Source organism: Amphiura filiformis, chromosome 11, assembly GCF_039555335.1.
Source record: "Amphiura filiformis chromosome 11, Afil_fr2py, whole genome shotgun sequence".
In the NCBI taxonomy this organism is placed as follows: Eukaryota; Metazoa; Echinodermata; class Ophiuroidea; order Amphilepidida; family Amphiuridae; genus Amphiura; species Amphiura filiformis.
The window spans coordinates 19748053-19766695 of record NC_092638.1 but is presented as its reverse complement, the minus strand read 5'-3'; the positions used below and the strand labels follow the sequence as shown (position 1 = coordinate 19766695).

Below are 18643 nucleotides of genomic sequence, written 5' to 3'. Positions count from 1 at the left end.
TGATTACCTGCATTTGGGGGCCATTTTGGACGCCATCTTGGAAAAACCCACTTGGGGCCAGTTTATATTTTTGGGAACATTCTGATTATGTTTTGGGGTCATCTCAGGAACCTAAAAAAGTTGGTTTGGTTTAGTCTTGGGGGGGATGCACAGGAGGTGCCTCTAGCTCCCCGAGTATATAGTAAAACTTACCTAAATACATCCCTTTGGGGTCAAAGGCCAAGCACCTGACGAGATGACCTCTTGGAAACGTTCTGGAAGCTACCAAAGTCCTGAAATGAATCCACCAGTACAACATTTAATACAACAGTGAAAGGTGCTTTTGTGCATATGTGATGCGATCAAGCAAAATGAGTTAGATGTCGGTAATATTGATTTTGGGATATAACCAATAATAGTATTCAACTTCCTTTGTATTTTATTGTTCTGAGCAACACTAAAATGGCCATAACTCTGGAACCTTAAGTCCAATTATTATTATGATGGGGTTTTCAGCAAAATAAAGCTCTGAGAATATGCCTCATAATAGGCATATCTCTAATTACCCAACACCCATTACCCATATACCTGTCCTGACCTTTTAAACTACTATGATATAGGCCTTCATCTCTTAATGGTCAAGACCCAACTTGACACAACTCTTGTTTTGTAGCTATGAGGCTTAACCTACAATGTACTTTGGTACCCATAATTTGGAAACCCATCGTTCACTTCTTCCAAGCCCTGATTGTCCTGCTACTACATTGGAGGACCCCGAAAATTAGTATCTGGATGTAGGCCGTTACTAAAATAATGAAATAAGCCTATGTACATGTTCCGTATTGAAATACTCCGTAGCACACACCCGTTAATACTCGATAGCTCATGGACAGACGGTCACTCTGCGCGATAGCCCTCTGCGCGCACACGATAGCATGCGGACAGACGAACACTCTGTAAATAGTATTATGATAATCATGAGGGAATAAAGGCAGATCTTAGATAAGTGTGTTTTATGCTCTAATTCATGTTGGCGCATTACTGCATGAAGCGCTCCCATCTACAAAGAGCTGGCTTGGTCAATCTAATTACAGGTGAGCAATTCTGGACAGACAATGACAAAGTTTTACTTTACTTTTAATTTTGGTAATTTTCTTATACCTTAAGGCGATACTACACCCCTTGATAAATTTGTGACTATTTTTGCATTTTTCTCAAAAAATAATAACACACTGGTAACAAAAGTTATGTATATTATATAGGGGCCAGAAATCCAGTTACTACACTGGAATTTCAGTGACTCAAGACAAGCGGTGCATTATTTATGATAAGAAAAGAGGTACAGCTAGAATGTACCTCATTTCTTAACATATAGCCTATATAATGAACCACTTGTCTTAATTCACTGGAATTTCAGTGAAGTAATTGGCTTTCTTGCCCATATAGTATACATTAACTTTTGTTACCAGTGTGTAGTTATTTGTTGAGAAAAATGCAAAATTATTCAGAATATTTAACAGGAGGTGCATTTAGTACCACCTTAATAACAAAATATATTTATAACGATGATTATAGGATGTTAATGAACAAGGTTAATGAATATTATTTTGTTGATATGCAAATGACAAAAATAAATGCACCAGCCTGTAAATTTTTTCCCATCACGATGGGGCATTGTTCTAAAAGGGGCATGTATTGATTTTTGTCATTTGCACTGCAACAAATTCATATTCAGTTATTAACCTCTGACAATTTCCATGCTTGAACTTACTTTGTTTTGTAATTCCATATCTTCAAAAGTCCCGAGTAGCTACCAATAGCAATAAACGGTCTAAAAATAAACAAGTATTAAATTTGATATATCGATAAGAATAAATTTTCCTTTGAACAAACCCATGCTGAAAATCAATTCAGCAAACAAGTACTCAATATTAAAATATCAGTTTTATCATCTTCACTTGATAACAAAAGATTGCATAATTTAAAGTCAATAGTTCAAACAGGTGTTGGTCACTAATTTGCATAAGAATTAGTGAAACATGGCATACTCTAAAAACACTGTCAGTGTTCAAAATCATATAAGAATTTGTGAAGTTGAAAAAAAAAAAAAATTAATATAAACATGGATGTGGTATTATGTAGGAATTACTTACTCAGTAGGGTGGGCAGCCATTGAATGGATAGCTGCATCATGCTCTGCATGGATCATCTGAAAGCAGATAACAATCAAATGAAAATCAATAAAGGCTCATTAATCTTATTGTCTTTCAGACTTTTACAATGTAGGTGGGACAAGGAATTAATGTCTCATACAAAACTTCACAATTGGCCTTTCAGATATAACATGAAAATCTGCCAAGTCATATCAAAAAGGGCAGGGACTTTGTGATCTGGTTTTCAAGACATCAATAAAATCATGCATGAAAAAATAAAGAACATAAAATAAAATCATTTCACTTGCAAAATCTGAATGCTTTATTCAATTGTGAAAAGTTCAATATTAGTCCATGAAATTTAATTCAACATGGAAGCATTATCTCAAATTTCATTTCCATAACAATATATCATAACTTATCTGCTACTCTTTCTATTCAGTCTTTTCACCATATCCAAATCAGTCCATCCCCTAGACTTGTACCTTAACACCCACTTACATGCTAATGATAAGAACATTACAATCATTGGAGGGGGTGTAAAAAAAGTTTGGACACATTCCTGGATCAATCTACCCCTATAATAGCACTGACCTTTACTCTGGAGCCATCTGCCACAATAAGTGCTACCTGAGCTGTTGTTGTACTTAATGTATAATTTCTGGTGACAAACTGACTGGCATTGATTGTAGCATCTGGAGGATAATCACTGTCTTCTCTGGGTCTAAAAATGATTGAAATATTTAAGAGACAATGTTAATAATTCAGTCAGCCAGATATCTAAGTTTTTGCTCCTTCAAACATTCATCTTCTACAGACCTGGGGGAAACTTTGCATTGGATCGTATAGGAAAATTACCGGTACAGTATTCTTTTATTTATTTTATTTATTTATTACACATTATCTCTGGCACAGAATTACAAAATATTATATTGCACAACAAGATACATCAAAAATTACACAATATCATAAAAGGAACAATTAAAAAAAAAGGTCCAGTGAATGGCTGGAGCAAACAGGTGCTATGCACCTCTAAAGACTGCCCCACCAAATCCAAAAAGGGAAGTGAGAAAAATGCAGGTTAAATTAAGTTTGCCTGCAATTTGGACAATTACAAAAAGAAGTGCAAGTGCAAACAAACTCAAGTTGCATCAAAGGTGCGAGTAAATGTGGACTAATGGTGGTTTACTAGCCAATATGGACCCCATATCCATGTTTTCATTGTGTACACGCTACTAATGTAAACAAGTGCTGTAATTCTTCTTAGCAGGCAAGAAGTGTAACTCTTGCTTTTGTATCAATCAGAAACTATACTTACAATGGAGTAAACTGTGCGGCATATGCAAATGAGATGGAGTTGATAGGTCCTACACCAAACTCATTGTACCAGTTTGACATACGTAACTGCTGATCATAGAACTTTACATGGCCACTCACATCACCTGTTACAACATATCTGTAATGCACACAAAATGAGACACAAAAACAAAAACAAACAACTTTGAGTTTGTGGTAAAAAACAGGTTACTTGTTTTAGAGAATTGCAAATGCATGCTTATTGACAATTATGTCATTGCTCTGCATCATTATTATGAAGTTTTCTCTCTACTATTATACTACTTTAAGAATTCCTTCACTGAAGATGCAGCTGCGTTGTTACCCATTGGCTTTATGTGTTCAACATATATACAATTTATACAATAACATAATATGAATTCAATACAGAATAAAATATTTAACTTCTTTCTGAAAAGTCCTAATCATCAATTCTTTCATGACTTGTGGTCCGGCAATTAGATAGGCTACTAAGTTCAACGCCGTCATATTCAAGAGTCACTCAAATTGAAATTCAAATAATAAAATCATTTGAAATAATGGTGTCACACAAGCCTGCAGGCATAATGCACTGCGTGTCCAAATGCTTCATTTACAGAGATTGTGGAAGCTACGATATTCACATGAAATAAGTATGTACATTTGATCTTACACTTGGTTTCAAAGAAGAATGGCAGTCCCTTGCTCAGATTGACGCGAGCGCCCTGTAAATTAAATTAATGCACAACATACGCGGAGCCTTGTGTTTCCTTCAAGCGCACCAATCTGCGCCACCCAAGTAATCAGCTAATCAGATTATTGGTCTGTTGTTATGATTACAAGACAATTGAATCAGCCAATCAGAACCCCGCTTCTGTGTTTACACTGTGCACGCTCTCAAAACGTACACAACTGCCGTTCCTCTCTGCCACAAACTGTAAATGTGCATCATTTTATGTCTATGATCAATCAAAATATAATATAACTCATCCGTAAGAATTCCCAAAACAAGCATTACTTCTTTCTTAAAACAATTCAATAACTTGATTATATCCTTACCTGTCTGTTGTAGTAAGAACTGTAATCCCTTTTTCTTGTAACCGCACAAGTTTGAAACATTTCTTGTTGGGAGATGGCTCCAAGCTGGGAACTTTACAAGAGAGAGAAAAAGTTTGTTACTTGCAGATGTGATGGTGTATTTATCTGAGACAAATATACCAAAAATTTGTCTCAAGTATTACCAAGTACTAGTACTGCATTTGTTCCATTAAGCGCACTGGGTGTTTTGTAAATCATTTAACATGGGTGGTTATTTTTACAGTTTTCATAATTATGTGTAAAAATATTTAATCATTCATTTTAGTGCAGTGCATCCTTATATTGGTGACATCCAATGCAAGGGAGGGACTTTCTGGTGTTCCTCATGTACGTGTATTGAAGAACAGTGGCATAGTCAGAACTTTTTCGAAAGTATACATAATACATGTATGCATGTACGGATGACAGTAGAATCATAAAATGTTTGCATGCGTCACAACTTACCTCCTGAATTTGGTCTATTGTTGTCCCATACTACTACATTTCCTACTGATGTTGCAGTCAAAGCTCTACTACTATTACTACAGAATATGGACTGACTGTAGTTGCCAACTACACGGTTGAACTCCTGGTCTGTCAGTGGTGGAGCAAAGAATACTAACTCCCCTCCTTTCTGAAATGTCAACACAAGAAAATTTGAAGTTACATAAAATGAGTTGGATTTGTGAAAGTAAACTGACTGGAAAAAAACTTTGTGTTGTGTAATTTGTGATACAATGTGAACAAATACAATGGAGGAGTCTGTATGCCATGCATATTAGCTTGTACCATAGATTAATAAACACATAAATTGGAATGTTCCATGCCTGTAAGGCGTACTCAAATTCAGGTGACGCCGGTACAGCATTCAGACCTGACGTCATCGCTCATACGTGCAAAGTTTCTTTTGCGCATGTTCGCGCTACTTGCGCTATTTTCGAGTTCTCTCACGCAAACCTGACATAGCGTCGACCCCCATAGGTAACGTGCCTACATTCCGTGGTATGGCTTGTACCCTCTCAATGATTTGCTCTGTTGCTTTTATGTCACTTCAAAGGGCTTGGCTACAGGATCCCTATATAAATAGGTACCTGATCCCCAGGCCAAATAAGAGACAGTTTTGAAACTTTTGATAGTAAGCATGTGTGCTATTAGTGAATTCCTTGCATCCCTAGCATAACTTGCGTGGTAACCATGACTGAAGTGGATATAGGATGTGAAAAATTATTAAATTACCGGGGCTGAGAGACTAAAACCAACTAAAATCAATAGCAGTAAGCCGATTTTGCAAATCAGTTAGAGGCGAGTTAGTACAAAAAGGTAAATAAGTCACTTAAACACTGTATTGTAATTAATGTTTACATGTAAAGTCAAGGGCATTGGACAAATCAGAAATGTAGTGCCTGATTGCAGTAAGTCTGAATGGACATTATTTGTAAAATTTCTGAGTTACAAACCTGGGTGGCTAGTGCTAAAAAAAGTTAAGGTTCTGCCCTGTGCAGAACGATTTGCTGAAATATAGACATACCCATGAATAGAAGATGACTTGGTTGTCGCTATTTGACACAAGTTGTGTGGTGTCTTCAGGGTTGAAATATACATAGGATTGCATACCGTAGCTCTCACTTAACTCACAGCTGCAAATAGGAGTTTCTCCATCTGTAGTCCAGTCCCATAGTGATACAGTCTGTGGAAACAGCATTCAGTTAAAAGTCATAAGTGTAGGGGAGATTGGGGTTAGTTGGAACACTGGGTAAGTTGAAACATTGTATTTTTTTCTGACACAAAAAATTAATTTGGTAAAATACTGGCACCTAGTAATAGGTATTAGTAAGGGTCATCCACCAAATTAGCAACAGCACTGATGCCCCACCAGTGTTGGCTTGGGAAAGGAATATCTGTTTTTTGACTTGCTGACTAATTTTTATACCCCTCAGAAAAGATGCATTATCTCCATGTTGTTTGAGGATTCAGGGGATTATTTTTTGAGTATCATAAGCACTAGTAGTAAGTCCCAGAATAATGTTAAATAAAAGTTTTATTGTATTTCTTATTTTGTGTAATGAACTTTGAAATGTAAAAATAGGCATCGGGGTTAGTTGAAACTTTTGAGGTGGGGTTAGTTGAAACGTGAAAATCGCATAGAAAAATATGGTTAAAAATTTGACTTTTTAAAATTTGTAACATGTTTACCATTTCTTCAATATTGCTTTAATATGGTTAAAAAGCAATAATACAAGCAAAAAGTGCACACAGAAAGTACATTTTATAATATTTTAGGCTTCTCATATTTTTGTCCATGGTGACACTCGTCACCTTGTGTCCAAAGTATTGACCCGCGCTCCCACATATTTATTTATTCATTTTTTTCACACTGATTGTATAAAAGGGTGCCTTCAAGGGAAGTATAACCCTAACAACACAATAATAATTATTTTGAAATTTTTACAAGCCATGTTTCAACTAACTTACCCTATGTTTCAACTTACCCCAGGGGTGGGGTTAGTTGAAACACTTTTTTTCAAATTTTCAAATTGGATTATATGAATAATCATAAGCAGGTCCAATAAAATTTAAGGCTGTATTTGTAGCATGTATGTATATGTTTATACTGATATGGTTAGTGTTTCTTGAAAGTAATCGGTTTTCGTTAAAAAGACGATTTTGTGAAAAATGTTTCAACTAACCCCAATCTCCCCTAATTATTAGTTCAATAAGCATCTGCTTTGGTATTACTGTCATGCTTTAAAAAGCCAATCCTTACATAAATTAAAACATTCTTTGGGATCAAAAAAGTGAATTAGTGGATATTGAAGACATACAGTAAATGAACAATTTTGATTGAAGTTGAAACTGGGGGAACATTTGATGAATAATCTACCTTCTAGATTCATCTGGAGAGTATCAGTACGTACCACATCACATCCCTCTTGTGGCAGTTCCTCTAACCAGCCTAGTATTTATGATGTACATCAAGTCACCACAACAGCAAATTATTATCAGTCATTATCAATAGAACCAAAGGAACACTTAGGGAACTTAAGGGGGTACTACAACCCTGTGGTAAATTTTTGACTATTTTTGCATTTTTCTCAAAAAATAATAACACACTGGTAACAAAAGTTATGTAGATTATTGGGGCAGGATCCCAATTACTACACTGAAATTTCAGTGACTCAAGACAAGCGGTTCAGTATATATGATCGGAAATGAGGTACACCCTAGCGGTACCTAATTTCTTATCATAAATAAAGAACTGCCTGTCTTGGGTCACTGAAATTCCAGTGTAGTAATTGGATTCCTTGCCCCTATAACATATAAAACTTTTGTTACCACTGTGTTATTAGTTTTTGAGAAAAATGCAAAAATAGACACAAATTTATCGAGGGTGTAGTACCCCCTTAATCTTAAGTCTCAAAATTCGACTGCTTGGTGCCAGAAGTGGGAAGTGCAAATAGCTGCACCCTGTATATTGTAGTCATCTAACACATGGCAGCTATTTCACTTACCTACTTCTTGCACTGAGCAGACAAATTGTTTGGCTATAACTTTCAGTTGTTGGTTTGCACAATCTTTACTAATGTTTTAATACCTTTTATCTCAATCAGTGCACAGTATTTGCTCCTGTTTGTATGAAATAAAAAATTTGTTTTGTACATGAATGTGACTGCAACCTAATTGAATGATTCACACCATGTAATTTCACCCTTATCCATACATAGCGATATGCAAACTACTGGGCGATTCCAGTTGAAATTCACACACCCCCCTATGAAATACATAATCTTCCACACTGTGGGTGTAGATTTTAAATGGAGTCACTCATTAAGGGATCTAAAATGAGCGTTTATTGCGTTTCGACAGTATTTTTTTGTGGGACATGAGAGCACCTCGGACCTGTCGAATTGCATTCTGAATACGAAGCATGTCTTTCTGATATCAAATAATTTTCATTTTTTGAAAATCACAATATAATACAAATTTTCAAATTTTTGATATATAACAGTCCTCGAAGTAAATTATATAAATTTAATGATATATTCTTAAAGTGTATGTAGCAGGGAGGAAAAGCCGACGGTCAATTGAAAATTTTGACCTTTCATATTGAAGATATGGATTTTTTTCCCAAAAAGACCTAATTTTTTTGGTGTTTTGGGAAAAAAAATCCATATCTTCAATACGAAAAGGTCAAAATTTTCAATTGATCGTCAATTTTCATCCCCCTACATACACTTTAAGTATAAATCATCAGATTTATAAAGTTTACTTCAAGTACTGTTAAATATCAAAAATATCAATTTTAATGATTTGCCATAAAATGTGTATTAAATTGCTAATTTCAAAAATCAAAATTATTTGATATCAGAATGACATTCTTCGTATTCAGAATGCAATTGATATGTCCGATGTGCTCTGATGTCCCAAAATAAATACTGTCCAAACGTTCATACCCCAGCCCTTAAGGTAACCTGCATTTGAAATTCACACTCCCTGTGTAGAAGATTCAGTTATCCCCATTTGAAATTCACACTCCCTGTGTGGAACATTAAGGTCATGTTTTCCATAGGGGGTGTATGTATTTCAATTGGAATAGCCAATTGGAACTTACCTGAGCAGGTGAGGTACTTATTGTGACCAGATACTTGGCATCAGGTGTCATAGCCATACATGCTACACCAATGTCAGGATAGGCATCAAAGATGGTCTGAACTGGGGTTCTGAAAAAAATCACACCAATTGCATGCACTCTGAGCTAATTAAAAAAGTCTATAGTGTCATGGCTCAACAAGGTCCCATTTCTCAAAGACTTATGATTGATCTTATGATTGATATAATAGGGGCTTACATACGGTAAATTGATCATAAAGCTTTGTGAAAAGGGGCCCTGAAATGCTAGATGCCTAGCAGTTATTTGGATGAACTTTTATATTTAAGAAACATCTAAATGATGACAGGATGAGCCGATGCAGTCAGCCTGAACTTAATTCTTTGAAATTACAAGCAATTTACATCAAATAATCAAAATACGTACTCAGGGGGCGAGAGCCCTGTAAAATCATGCATAATCACATTAATTGGAACCATTTACAATCATTAGTTGAATCAGTGTTGCTATTGAGTGGCACCTGTACACAATACACATTGTACAAATTTTCTGATAGACCAGCACATTATAATAGCATAGAACAATAATACTTGAATTGTTAATATTGAATGCCTAAATTGGTATACCGGGGATACCCTACACAACAGCCACATGGGCCAATTATACATAATAACGGAATACATAATGCAATAATAATCAACAAGTGAAACACAGGACGGAGTTAGATGTTGTGTCAACCGTTAAGACACGACATCCAAACCCTGGAGGGCGTTGGTCTATTGTAATTACTGACAACATCCAAACCAAAGCTCAGGATCTTATGTGTCTTGTACTTCACATCATCTTTGTTGACGTGCAGATTGGATGATCATTCCCTAATAGCTAAAGATTTAGGGTTTTGATTTGATTTGATTTGTTCGGGTTTTGACAACCCTGGATAACCCAAGAAAGCCTCTATTGAAGCTTATTTCCATTGGGGTCCATTGAACACCGGGCGGGTTGGGAACAGTCAGGGGTTAACTCCCTACTCTTTTCGAAACTGGCTGCGAGATACATGTCCAGGTATGGCTCTCTGTACACAGGACCGACGGCTTAACGGCCCCTCCGAAGGACGGAGTACTTTCATGATTCATTTACCCAATTCTAAATGAACCATGGGGAGAGCGGAAGTCTGAATTTAATCTACAGAAGTTGCCAATTAATTTCAGCCTTTTTTTTCCAAGTCAATATCCCAGCAAATCGCCACCGCCGGGAATCGAACCCGGGACCTCACGCACTAAAGGCAAGTACCCTAACCATTGCGCCACGCTCTCCCGTTTGGCTGTTGAAGGCTGGGCATTGGTATAGGTAGGGCCCATACCTAATTATCAGTGCACAGGAATCCCACATTCAATGGGAGCTTAAGCATTATCGCTGCAGTAAGGCTACACTAGGACAGCTTCATGGGGAAGGCTGTGCAATATATGTATAATGGGCCTTTAGTTCAGTGACAAATCTAAGCCAATATCTGTGCTGTTTCCTTTGCTTTAAGGAGTCATACCTATACCAATGCCCAGCTTTCAACAGCCAAGCTGCAGCCACAATGATTCAGCCCCCATTGAACGAGTTACAGTATGGGCCCTAAATGATGTATCCAACATGGATTCCAAACTTACCCTGTATAGCTGTCCCAAATGATGACCATACTATTAATGCCTTTATCACCTGTAACAACCCAACGCTTGTCCTGACTGGCACATGTACAGCAAATATCATTGGCCTGTAATGGATAAAAAAATATATTGTGTTAATTTGTATTTTTGGATAACATCTTCCTAATTAGCACTTCCTTTTCAGAAAATAATGGTATCAAATTACAAAAGGCAGGTCTGGCCATTGGATATACATATCATGTTATGAACTGAACTCTTTATACATGTATGTAGCACAAACTCTCAGACTTGTTATACTCCTTGAACTTTATTGCCATCATTATTGTGAGTTAGCAGACATGAAAAGGTTACTCTTAAAACAAATTCATCAAGATTGTTTATACTATAGTTCAGTCAAGTACAAAAGTTTAATTTTTTTCAGATCCAAGTAATAATCTGGTATTACTCTGGTATTAATCTGGTAAATATTTCAATTCCCAATCTTGATCACTCTGTTGTGGTGTTTCTAAAAACGGCAACACTGTTTGGCCTTGATATTGTTTCCAAACTTTCTGGTTGTAACTTGATCAACTCATCAATAAACCAGGGTGTAACACCATGAACAAACATGAGGGTGTTTACAAATTAGAAAAGATCTACGATCAACTCATCAATATAACGGCAACCAGGAAGTTTGGAAACAACATCAAAATCAAAGAGTGACATTGCCATCAAACATTTAGAAACATGTACTACAATAGCGTAATCAAAATTTTGGATAGGAATTGAAATATTTCCGAGTGAGTGTAAGATTATTTGGATCTTAAAAAGAACCTTTTCTATGTTTAATGAAAGGGTTACATCACAAGGGGGAAGCAGTCCCTCCTGTTTACCCCACTGTACTTACATGTCCTTGCAATAGTCTTTGTGTGTTCTTTGCATAGTCATAGAGTACTGCTGTATTGCCGCATGTGTACAGAACCATCTGCCTGTGATGATCTGTTAGGTTGATGGTGGGTACATTTTTATTTACCCCAAAGGCCCAAGACAAGTTCTGCAACAACAAAAAATAAATATATGACAGAAATTAGTGCAAGTTTACAAATTATTACAAGCTAAGCTGTTTTCTGTGTTAAGCTAACTATACTTGTCAGAAATTAAGTGTCTTACAAAATAATAATCTAACAAAATTGTGGATATACCAATAAGCTAACTTCTGATGAGGGTCATACAGTCAAGTTGATGCCTGAATAGCAAGATATTTATAAAAACGTTTGTGCTGGAAGCTTGATTAAAGGGCATTTAGTGATCCACAGCCTCATCCCCCACTTTTCTCAAAAAAGTTGAGATTTTTATATCGCTGGAATACTCTGGCTACATAATGTTTATGTACAAAATATTTCTTGCAGATTAATTCGTTTAGCAAAGATATCGCGAAATTTGAATTTCGTTCTGGTGCACCAGAACGAAATTACAACGTATTGTCTATGGAGCATTCTTAGTCAGTGGGAGTGGTCTAGTTCGTAGACACATTTCTGATTGGACAATCGCATGATTTCGGGTGCCGTCTATCAGGCCGTAGACGACCCCACGTCATCATGCGTCTTGAAAATGCGAAACACGCTTGTAGAGGTGTGCGTATGTATCGCGCTGTATGCGTGAGACTAGTGCGGAATACTGCGAACGCGCTTAGCAGTACGCCAGCGGAATACGTGAAGTTGTAAACAAGTTTCGTTCATTTTATAATGAGGGAGTTTTATGACGGTCACTTAGTTTTTGCTTTAAAAATTGTTTACAGTTATTAAAATAATATTTAACTAACTAAGAATGAGAATAAGCGATAGAATTTTTATTTTGCCTATCCTCTACCTATGATAGAGCGACAGGCAGGTCCAATATTTTTATCGTAGTGGATACCGGCTGCGCCGGCATCCACTACTCAAAATATTGGACCTGCCTGTCGCCTATCACACGAGAGGATAGGCAAAATAAAAATTCTATCGCTTATTCTCTAAGTGTAATACACATAATCATGCATAACTTCGCAAACGCAAAATCGGAATCAACTGAAATTTTGGGAATGTGCTTTTTTTGTGGATATGTACTGAAAAATGTCATAAGAAGAGGATGCTAGGATCACGAAATACTCCTTTAAATCATTCCTGATCAACTATAAGTTAACTGGATAAACAAATTACCTGAAAAGTGCAGAGACTTTAGAGCACATGGTTAATTTTCACATGAGCCTCTCTAATGTAATATTTTAGTACTCTGATGGTTTTAATCTTTACATAATATAACATTATAATTACACAACCAACAAGTTTACTGCAGGGATGAAAACAAGCACTGACATAATTTCCTGAAACTGCTTTAACATTTCCTGAAAATGTATATTTCCTTATATTTTGTACAGGGAAGATCCCAGCAAAATTTCCTGAAGATTTACATCCCTGTTAATGGATAAAAATTTAAACAAAATCTGTCACATTGTCAATGCAAAAACAATGTCCTATATGTACATACCAAAGCATTTGAAGCTGCTTGTACAGGCTGACTCCCAACTGAATTCCTACTTGCAGGAGCTACTTGTGGAGTAGCTGCTTTCTCTTCTGCCACAGGCGGTGACTCTTCCCTGACTTGTGCCATCTCTTCCTTATCGCGGTGTTGGCTCACGAGGCTTTGTAGCATCTGCAGTTGGAGGAGGAGCGCTAGTGCCTTCCTCAGTGTCAATCGGAGACTTCCTCTCTTCCTCTACAGGTTGTGGTGTGTTTGTTGTTCTTCCATTCCCTGTAGGCTGTTCCACTTCTGCACTGTCTACTTGTTCAGCATCCTGTGGTGGAGACGGAAGGTCTTCATTTGTCTCACCATCCTCTGGTGATGGACTTTTTGATGCATCTTCATTCTCTACACCCTCCTGTGGAGATGGGCTTCCAGCTGGTGGTGTGGCAGGTTGATCTGCTTCACCATCGGCTTCCTTGTCTTCTTCTGGTGCTGGGCTTGTTGCGTTATTGGCATTCTCATTTGGTTGTGGTTCTTCTGAATCTTGTACGTTCTGTTCCATTTCTGGCTCAGGGTTCGTATCTTGTGGTGGGTCTTCCGCAGAGGGTGTTGGTACCTTTTCTTCATCCGCCATTGCAGAAAACACTTATCTGTAAATTATGTCAAAAAGAAGCATGTTTTACAAATTGAATGAATTTTATGTACATAAGGAAAAATATTAATTACATTTTCACAATATTCAAAGTTAAATTTCAATCCATAAAATTAATTAGATCAAATTTTTGAAAAAAAAGACTCCTAAATAAACAAGGACTTCGTTTAAAATTGATATTCCACAAAAACCAACTGTAAGCGGCGGGTGAGTTCCTTCGAACTACACAGATTTGACCTAGAAACTACAGTGAAGTCATGAAATGAATATTGCCAGCTTTGAGAGAGTGGACTGTCAACACTCTCAATATGCACAGAACGTATACTGTTTTTGTTATCAGAAAAAAACTCTGAATCAAGTATTACAAATTTAATGGTTTTTACACATGGACATGTCTAGCATAAACCGCGTCGTCGTTAGCATGTCGGCATACATGATGCGCAACACTTGACTTGCACAGAATACACGCACAAGTGCACATAGCCAACTTGCGCGCAGGGTTATGGTTTATAGTATACAGAATGGAATAACGGGATTAGGCCTACGAAGACTATAAATATCGTAAGAAAGAAAGAAAGAAAGAAAGAAAGAAAGATTTTTATTTTTCAAGAAAGAAAGAAAGAAAGAAAGAAAGAAAGAAAGAAAGAAAGAAAGAAAGAAAGAAAGAAAGAAAGAAAGAAAGAAAGAAAGAAAGAAAGAAAGAAAGAAAGAAAGAAAGAAAAAGGTAAATTTAAGGCCACACGTTTTGAACTCGCCACCCAAAAATGGTGGTTTTGTTACGCTTTTCCAAATCGAGACTTGTTCAAATTGTTATATCTCTGCTTTAACAAAAGGCATTGAAGTGTGTTTGGTGTCATTTTGTAGCTAAATGAGTGCCCTAACAGACCTCCAAAGGAGAATTGTTTATCAGCTAAGATAGTGGAGTTAGAGTTGTTTGAGTTCAGAATGACCGAGGTGGTGGATGAGGCGGTGGCGGATGAGGCGGTGGCGGTGCGTGCAAAGTCTATGGGAAATAAAGATTTTGTGTGTGTGCGTTGAATCAACTGATCATATCTTTGCATCCATATGGGCTACAGACATGGTAAAGAGCTCTTTTGAAAGATTATTAATTCTGCTAATTGTTTTTAATCATTTTGAACTCTTTATGATTGGTTTAGTCTATAAAATGCAAACTTTTATACATGTACAAAACTACCCGTTTTCATATTAAACACTGTAGTACGCAATGCGGATGTCTTCAAAATCTAAAAGTTGCTGTAAATTTTTTATTACTTATCCTATCATAGTCAAAGTTTACATTTTCTGAGAGGAAATTTGATGAGGAATCTAAATATGGACTTACTTCTTTTTGTATGGGTTAGGGGTAAAATGTTTCAGTTCAAAATATGTTGAATTGTAAAAAAATTTGAACATATTTTGGGACACTCTGTATTCAGAGATTACCAAACAGCTGTGATTTTTTTTTTCCAAAGTCAGTAGGCTCCCCCTAACCTCTAACCAAATCAATGTTGTTTACTTTCAGTTTATAACTGCAAGTTAGTAATAAGCAATGCATTAAAAGTGACCCATTTTTTATTTGGATTTTTTTATTCCACCCTGTACAATGAGTTGAAATGTGTATATTTAAATTGCTTTTGCCTTCAGCTTTCCAAAAATGTATACTTTTGCTAGTTTAGGGTTGATAGTTGTGGAGATATTCTAATTTGAAACTTGATTTGTGATGTAACGCTAAGGGTGGCGAGTTCAAAACACGTGGCCTAAAAAGAAAGAAAAACAAATAAAAAAATCAAGAAGAAAACAGAAAGAAACACTACTATTTGCTTCCATTGTTGCTCTATAATAGACCAAAATGTAATAATATTGTTAACTAGATTTCGCGGTTCTCGGTCGGGCGGTTCTTGTGATAGGCCTATTTCTAATTACCCAACACCTGTTACCCATATACCTGCCCTGACCTTTTAAACTACTATGAAATGCGTCTCTCAATGATTAAGACCCAACTTGACACAACTTTTAACTCTGTTTGTTTTGTAGCTGTGATGCTTATTTCGGTAGTTCGGTAGGCCTACCCATAATCTGGAAACCCTTCATTCGCCTCTTAAAAGCCCTGTTTTGCTACCACATTGGAGTACCCGAACGTGGACTCTAATAGTTTTCTGCAAGTTCGGGGATCCCTGTGGACTCTGGAGTGTTTTGTTCTAGCGCTACCCCTGATCAGAAGCAGAATCAAGAAGTGGTCAAAGAACTTTACAGACAAGGGCTTAGGCAGCCAGCCATGTAGGGAGTGTTATATATACACCCAAATTTGTAAATACACATCCAGTTTTGCCCACATGGCCTAAAAATCTTAAATTTACACACCCACTGTTTTTAATTTACACACCCAAACCTTCATATCCTGCCTAAGACCCCGTTTACAGACCAATACTCAGTTGAAACCCCTGTGGAACAACTATCTGATTTTAAAGCTTCAACAAGAACTTGAAGAGGTGCTGCATTCCATTATCAGTGGGCCGGTAGTCCTTATTGAATGATCAGTGAATACTTTCTTGTTTGATTATACTTATTACTGTTTCTTGTGTGATAGCTATGAATATCGGATCGTTTCGGATGAAGTTGCCGTCGGTGCCCTGCCCTGCCCCTTTATTATAAAATCATTAACAAGAACGATTTGAAATGGAATAAATTCAACTAGCCCGGCAAGCTTTTTAAGCTTTATATACTTTTAATTTGGCATGTAACCTCCATCATGCATTTAAAATTTAGCAATCAGTAAACAAGTTAGCAGTATCGACTTATGACCACGCACATTAATGCGACAACTTCCCGTTCCGGGGACAAGATGGTGAACGAAAATTCTTACGGTAGAGCTCGACTAAAAAGTTCTACTAAAACCATGACCATGAATGATGACAGCAAAAATGTAGTACTAGTGTAATGTAGACTAGTGTAGTAGCATCTTTCAGCAGCCTTTTTACTAGCTCGTTCACGTAGCGTTTTCGTTGTCCCACTGGCCTACTACGTAGATTGCCTGGCGATCGGAGTGTTATCGTCAGAGCACCTCGGACTACCTTTTTACTTGCACACGCATATATTGCACCTGATATTTCAGCATGTGTTGCTCACACATGAGCCACCAATGCAGTGTGATTATCCATACGTGGTCTGTACTTTATAAACGGAAGGAAGCTACAAACATGGCAAAAGTTACTCAAGAACTCTAGCTTCGAACTTGCACACGATTGTTACGCATTCGATGCTAGATTGCATTGCTATCATTTTTCAGTCGGACAGCTGTGCAATTTTTTTGAACTTACATGGAAAGCAGTGCTGGTCAATGAAGTTGTTACCCTCAATAAAGAAAGAAAAAACTAATTCTGTTATAAAATGTTGAAATTTGGATGAAATTTATTTCGATGAGTCAACTGTATCTTTTGGGCAAGATTTGCCTATTTTGGACAGTCTAAAATTTTGCTGAAGTGACTGTAATTTTAGCAATATTTTTGATGCAATCGCCGGCCTGTCGAGTGTCGTGATCGGCTGTGTAAGGTATGTCCACATTGCTTATTATAGAGGGCGACGTTCAACTCAAAAAGCTCAAAAAGTTGCGACCACAGGAAATGGCTTAACTGTGTAATCCCCCCATAGGAAAATACAAAATTTTGAAATTTGGACACCAGAAACTTGGAGATGTAGCCTAAAAAGTGCTGGTCCTTTGATACAGAAGTCATCATGCAGTGATAGTTAGATTTCATAAAATAAAATCGCCTTTGTGTAAAACGGATCATCGTGGTGAAAAATGATGCATTACTGGCTCTTTTGTACCGAGTAAGTCATTCGGAGTAAGTGATCGGATTCACTACTTTGCTTTGTATGTAATTGGTTTGAAAATTATGGCATTTGTCATTTATACTATGTTTTTTTGAAGTTGTGAAATAAATGTTTCTTGAATTGAATTGTCATGAATTGACATTGTCATTGACATTGTAAGGCATCTGATGGCCGCAGAAAAATGAAAAATTTTAAAAACAGACATTTGCCCATAACTTTGTTGATATTTGTCAGGTACAGACAGACATGGTTGACCCCTCATTTTTTAAGTTAAATGATCACCTTTTTAAACAAAATAATTTCCATGTGAAAAAACCTAGTACCGGTACTTGAAAATTGTGTGATCATCAATCATGCCCTAGCTGTGTTTACTTCTGAACTTCCATTGCTTTACACGGTGCCATGCTTCAGTGAATCCGACTAGATTTTGAATGCAATGGTCTCTAGCCTAGAATGTGAAGCTATCAGTGAGCAAATTCTTGGCTAGACTTCTGCGAGCAAGGCAAAAGCGACAGAAACTGTAAACTGCCGAATTTGGCAGAGCTGGCACAAATTTCGACATTTTAGGCCCAACTTTATCCTTGATTTTAACAGAAAAATAAATAACTTATCATGCAAGCACATACGCAATATTTTGATATACGATTCATCTATCTGTATTTTAAGACATTATTGTCATACAAACCTTGAATTTCTCTAAATTGACTCAAATTTACTACAACTTTCAGGTCTTCTTCGTAAAATGATCACCAAGGAGATTGCAGCTGTTTACCTGTGCAGTGTTCCTAGAGTTTTGTGAAAGAAAAATATTTTGAATAACTTTAGTAAAATCATCAAAATGCATAAGCTTTTGTTAAACCCAGCGTTTTATTACTATTCAAGTGTATTTTTATGCAGT

At 36.7% G+C, this 18643-nt stretch overlaps 1 protein-coding gene across 1 annotated transcript in view; it reads right to left on the bottom strand.

Annotated features, from left to right (window-relative positions):
* The window catches only part of LOC140164510 (cilia- and flagella-associated protein 251-like), a 40413-nt gene extending 21871 nt beyond the window's left edge, over positions 1-18542 (bottom strand). The window contains exons 1-13 of the mRNA XM_072187805.1: positions 18431-18542; positions 13287-13912; positions 11668-11814; positions 10785-10888; positions 9133-9241; positions 6052-6210; positions 4989-5157; positions 4506-4596; positions 3451-3588; positions 2727-2856; positions 2133-2188; positions 1751-1810; positions 193-272 (exon numbers count right to left, since the gene is read on the bottom strand). Of these exons, the coding sequence (XP_072043906.1) occupies positions 193-272; positions 1751-1810; positions 2133-2188; positions 2727-2856; positions 3451-3588; positions 4506-4596; positions 4989-5157; positions 6052-6210; positions 9133-9241; positions 10785-10888; positions 11668-11814; positions 13287-13451 (1408 nt within the window). The 5' untranslated portion in view covers positions 13452-13912; positions 18431-18542. The remainder of the gene's footprint in view (positions 1-192; positions 273-1750; positions 1811-2132; positions 2189-2726; positions 2857-3450; positions 3589-4505; positions 4597-4988; positions 5158-6051; positions 6211-9132; positions 9242-10784; positions 10889-11667; positions 11815-13286; positions 13913-18430) is intronic.
* Between the last annotated feature and the right edge of the window lie 101 nt (positions 18543-18643).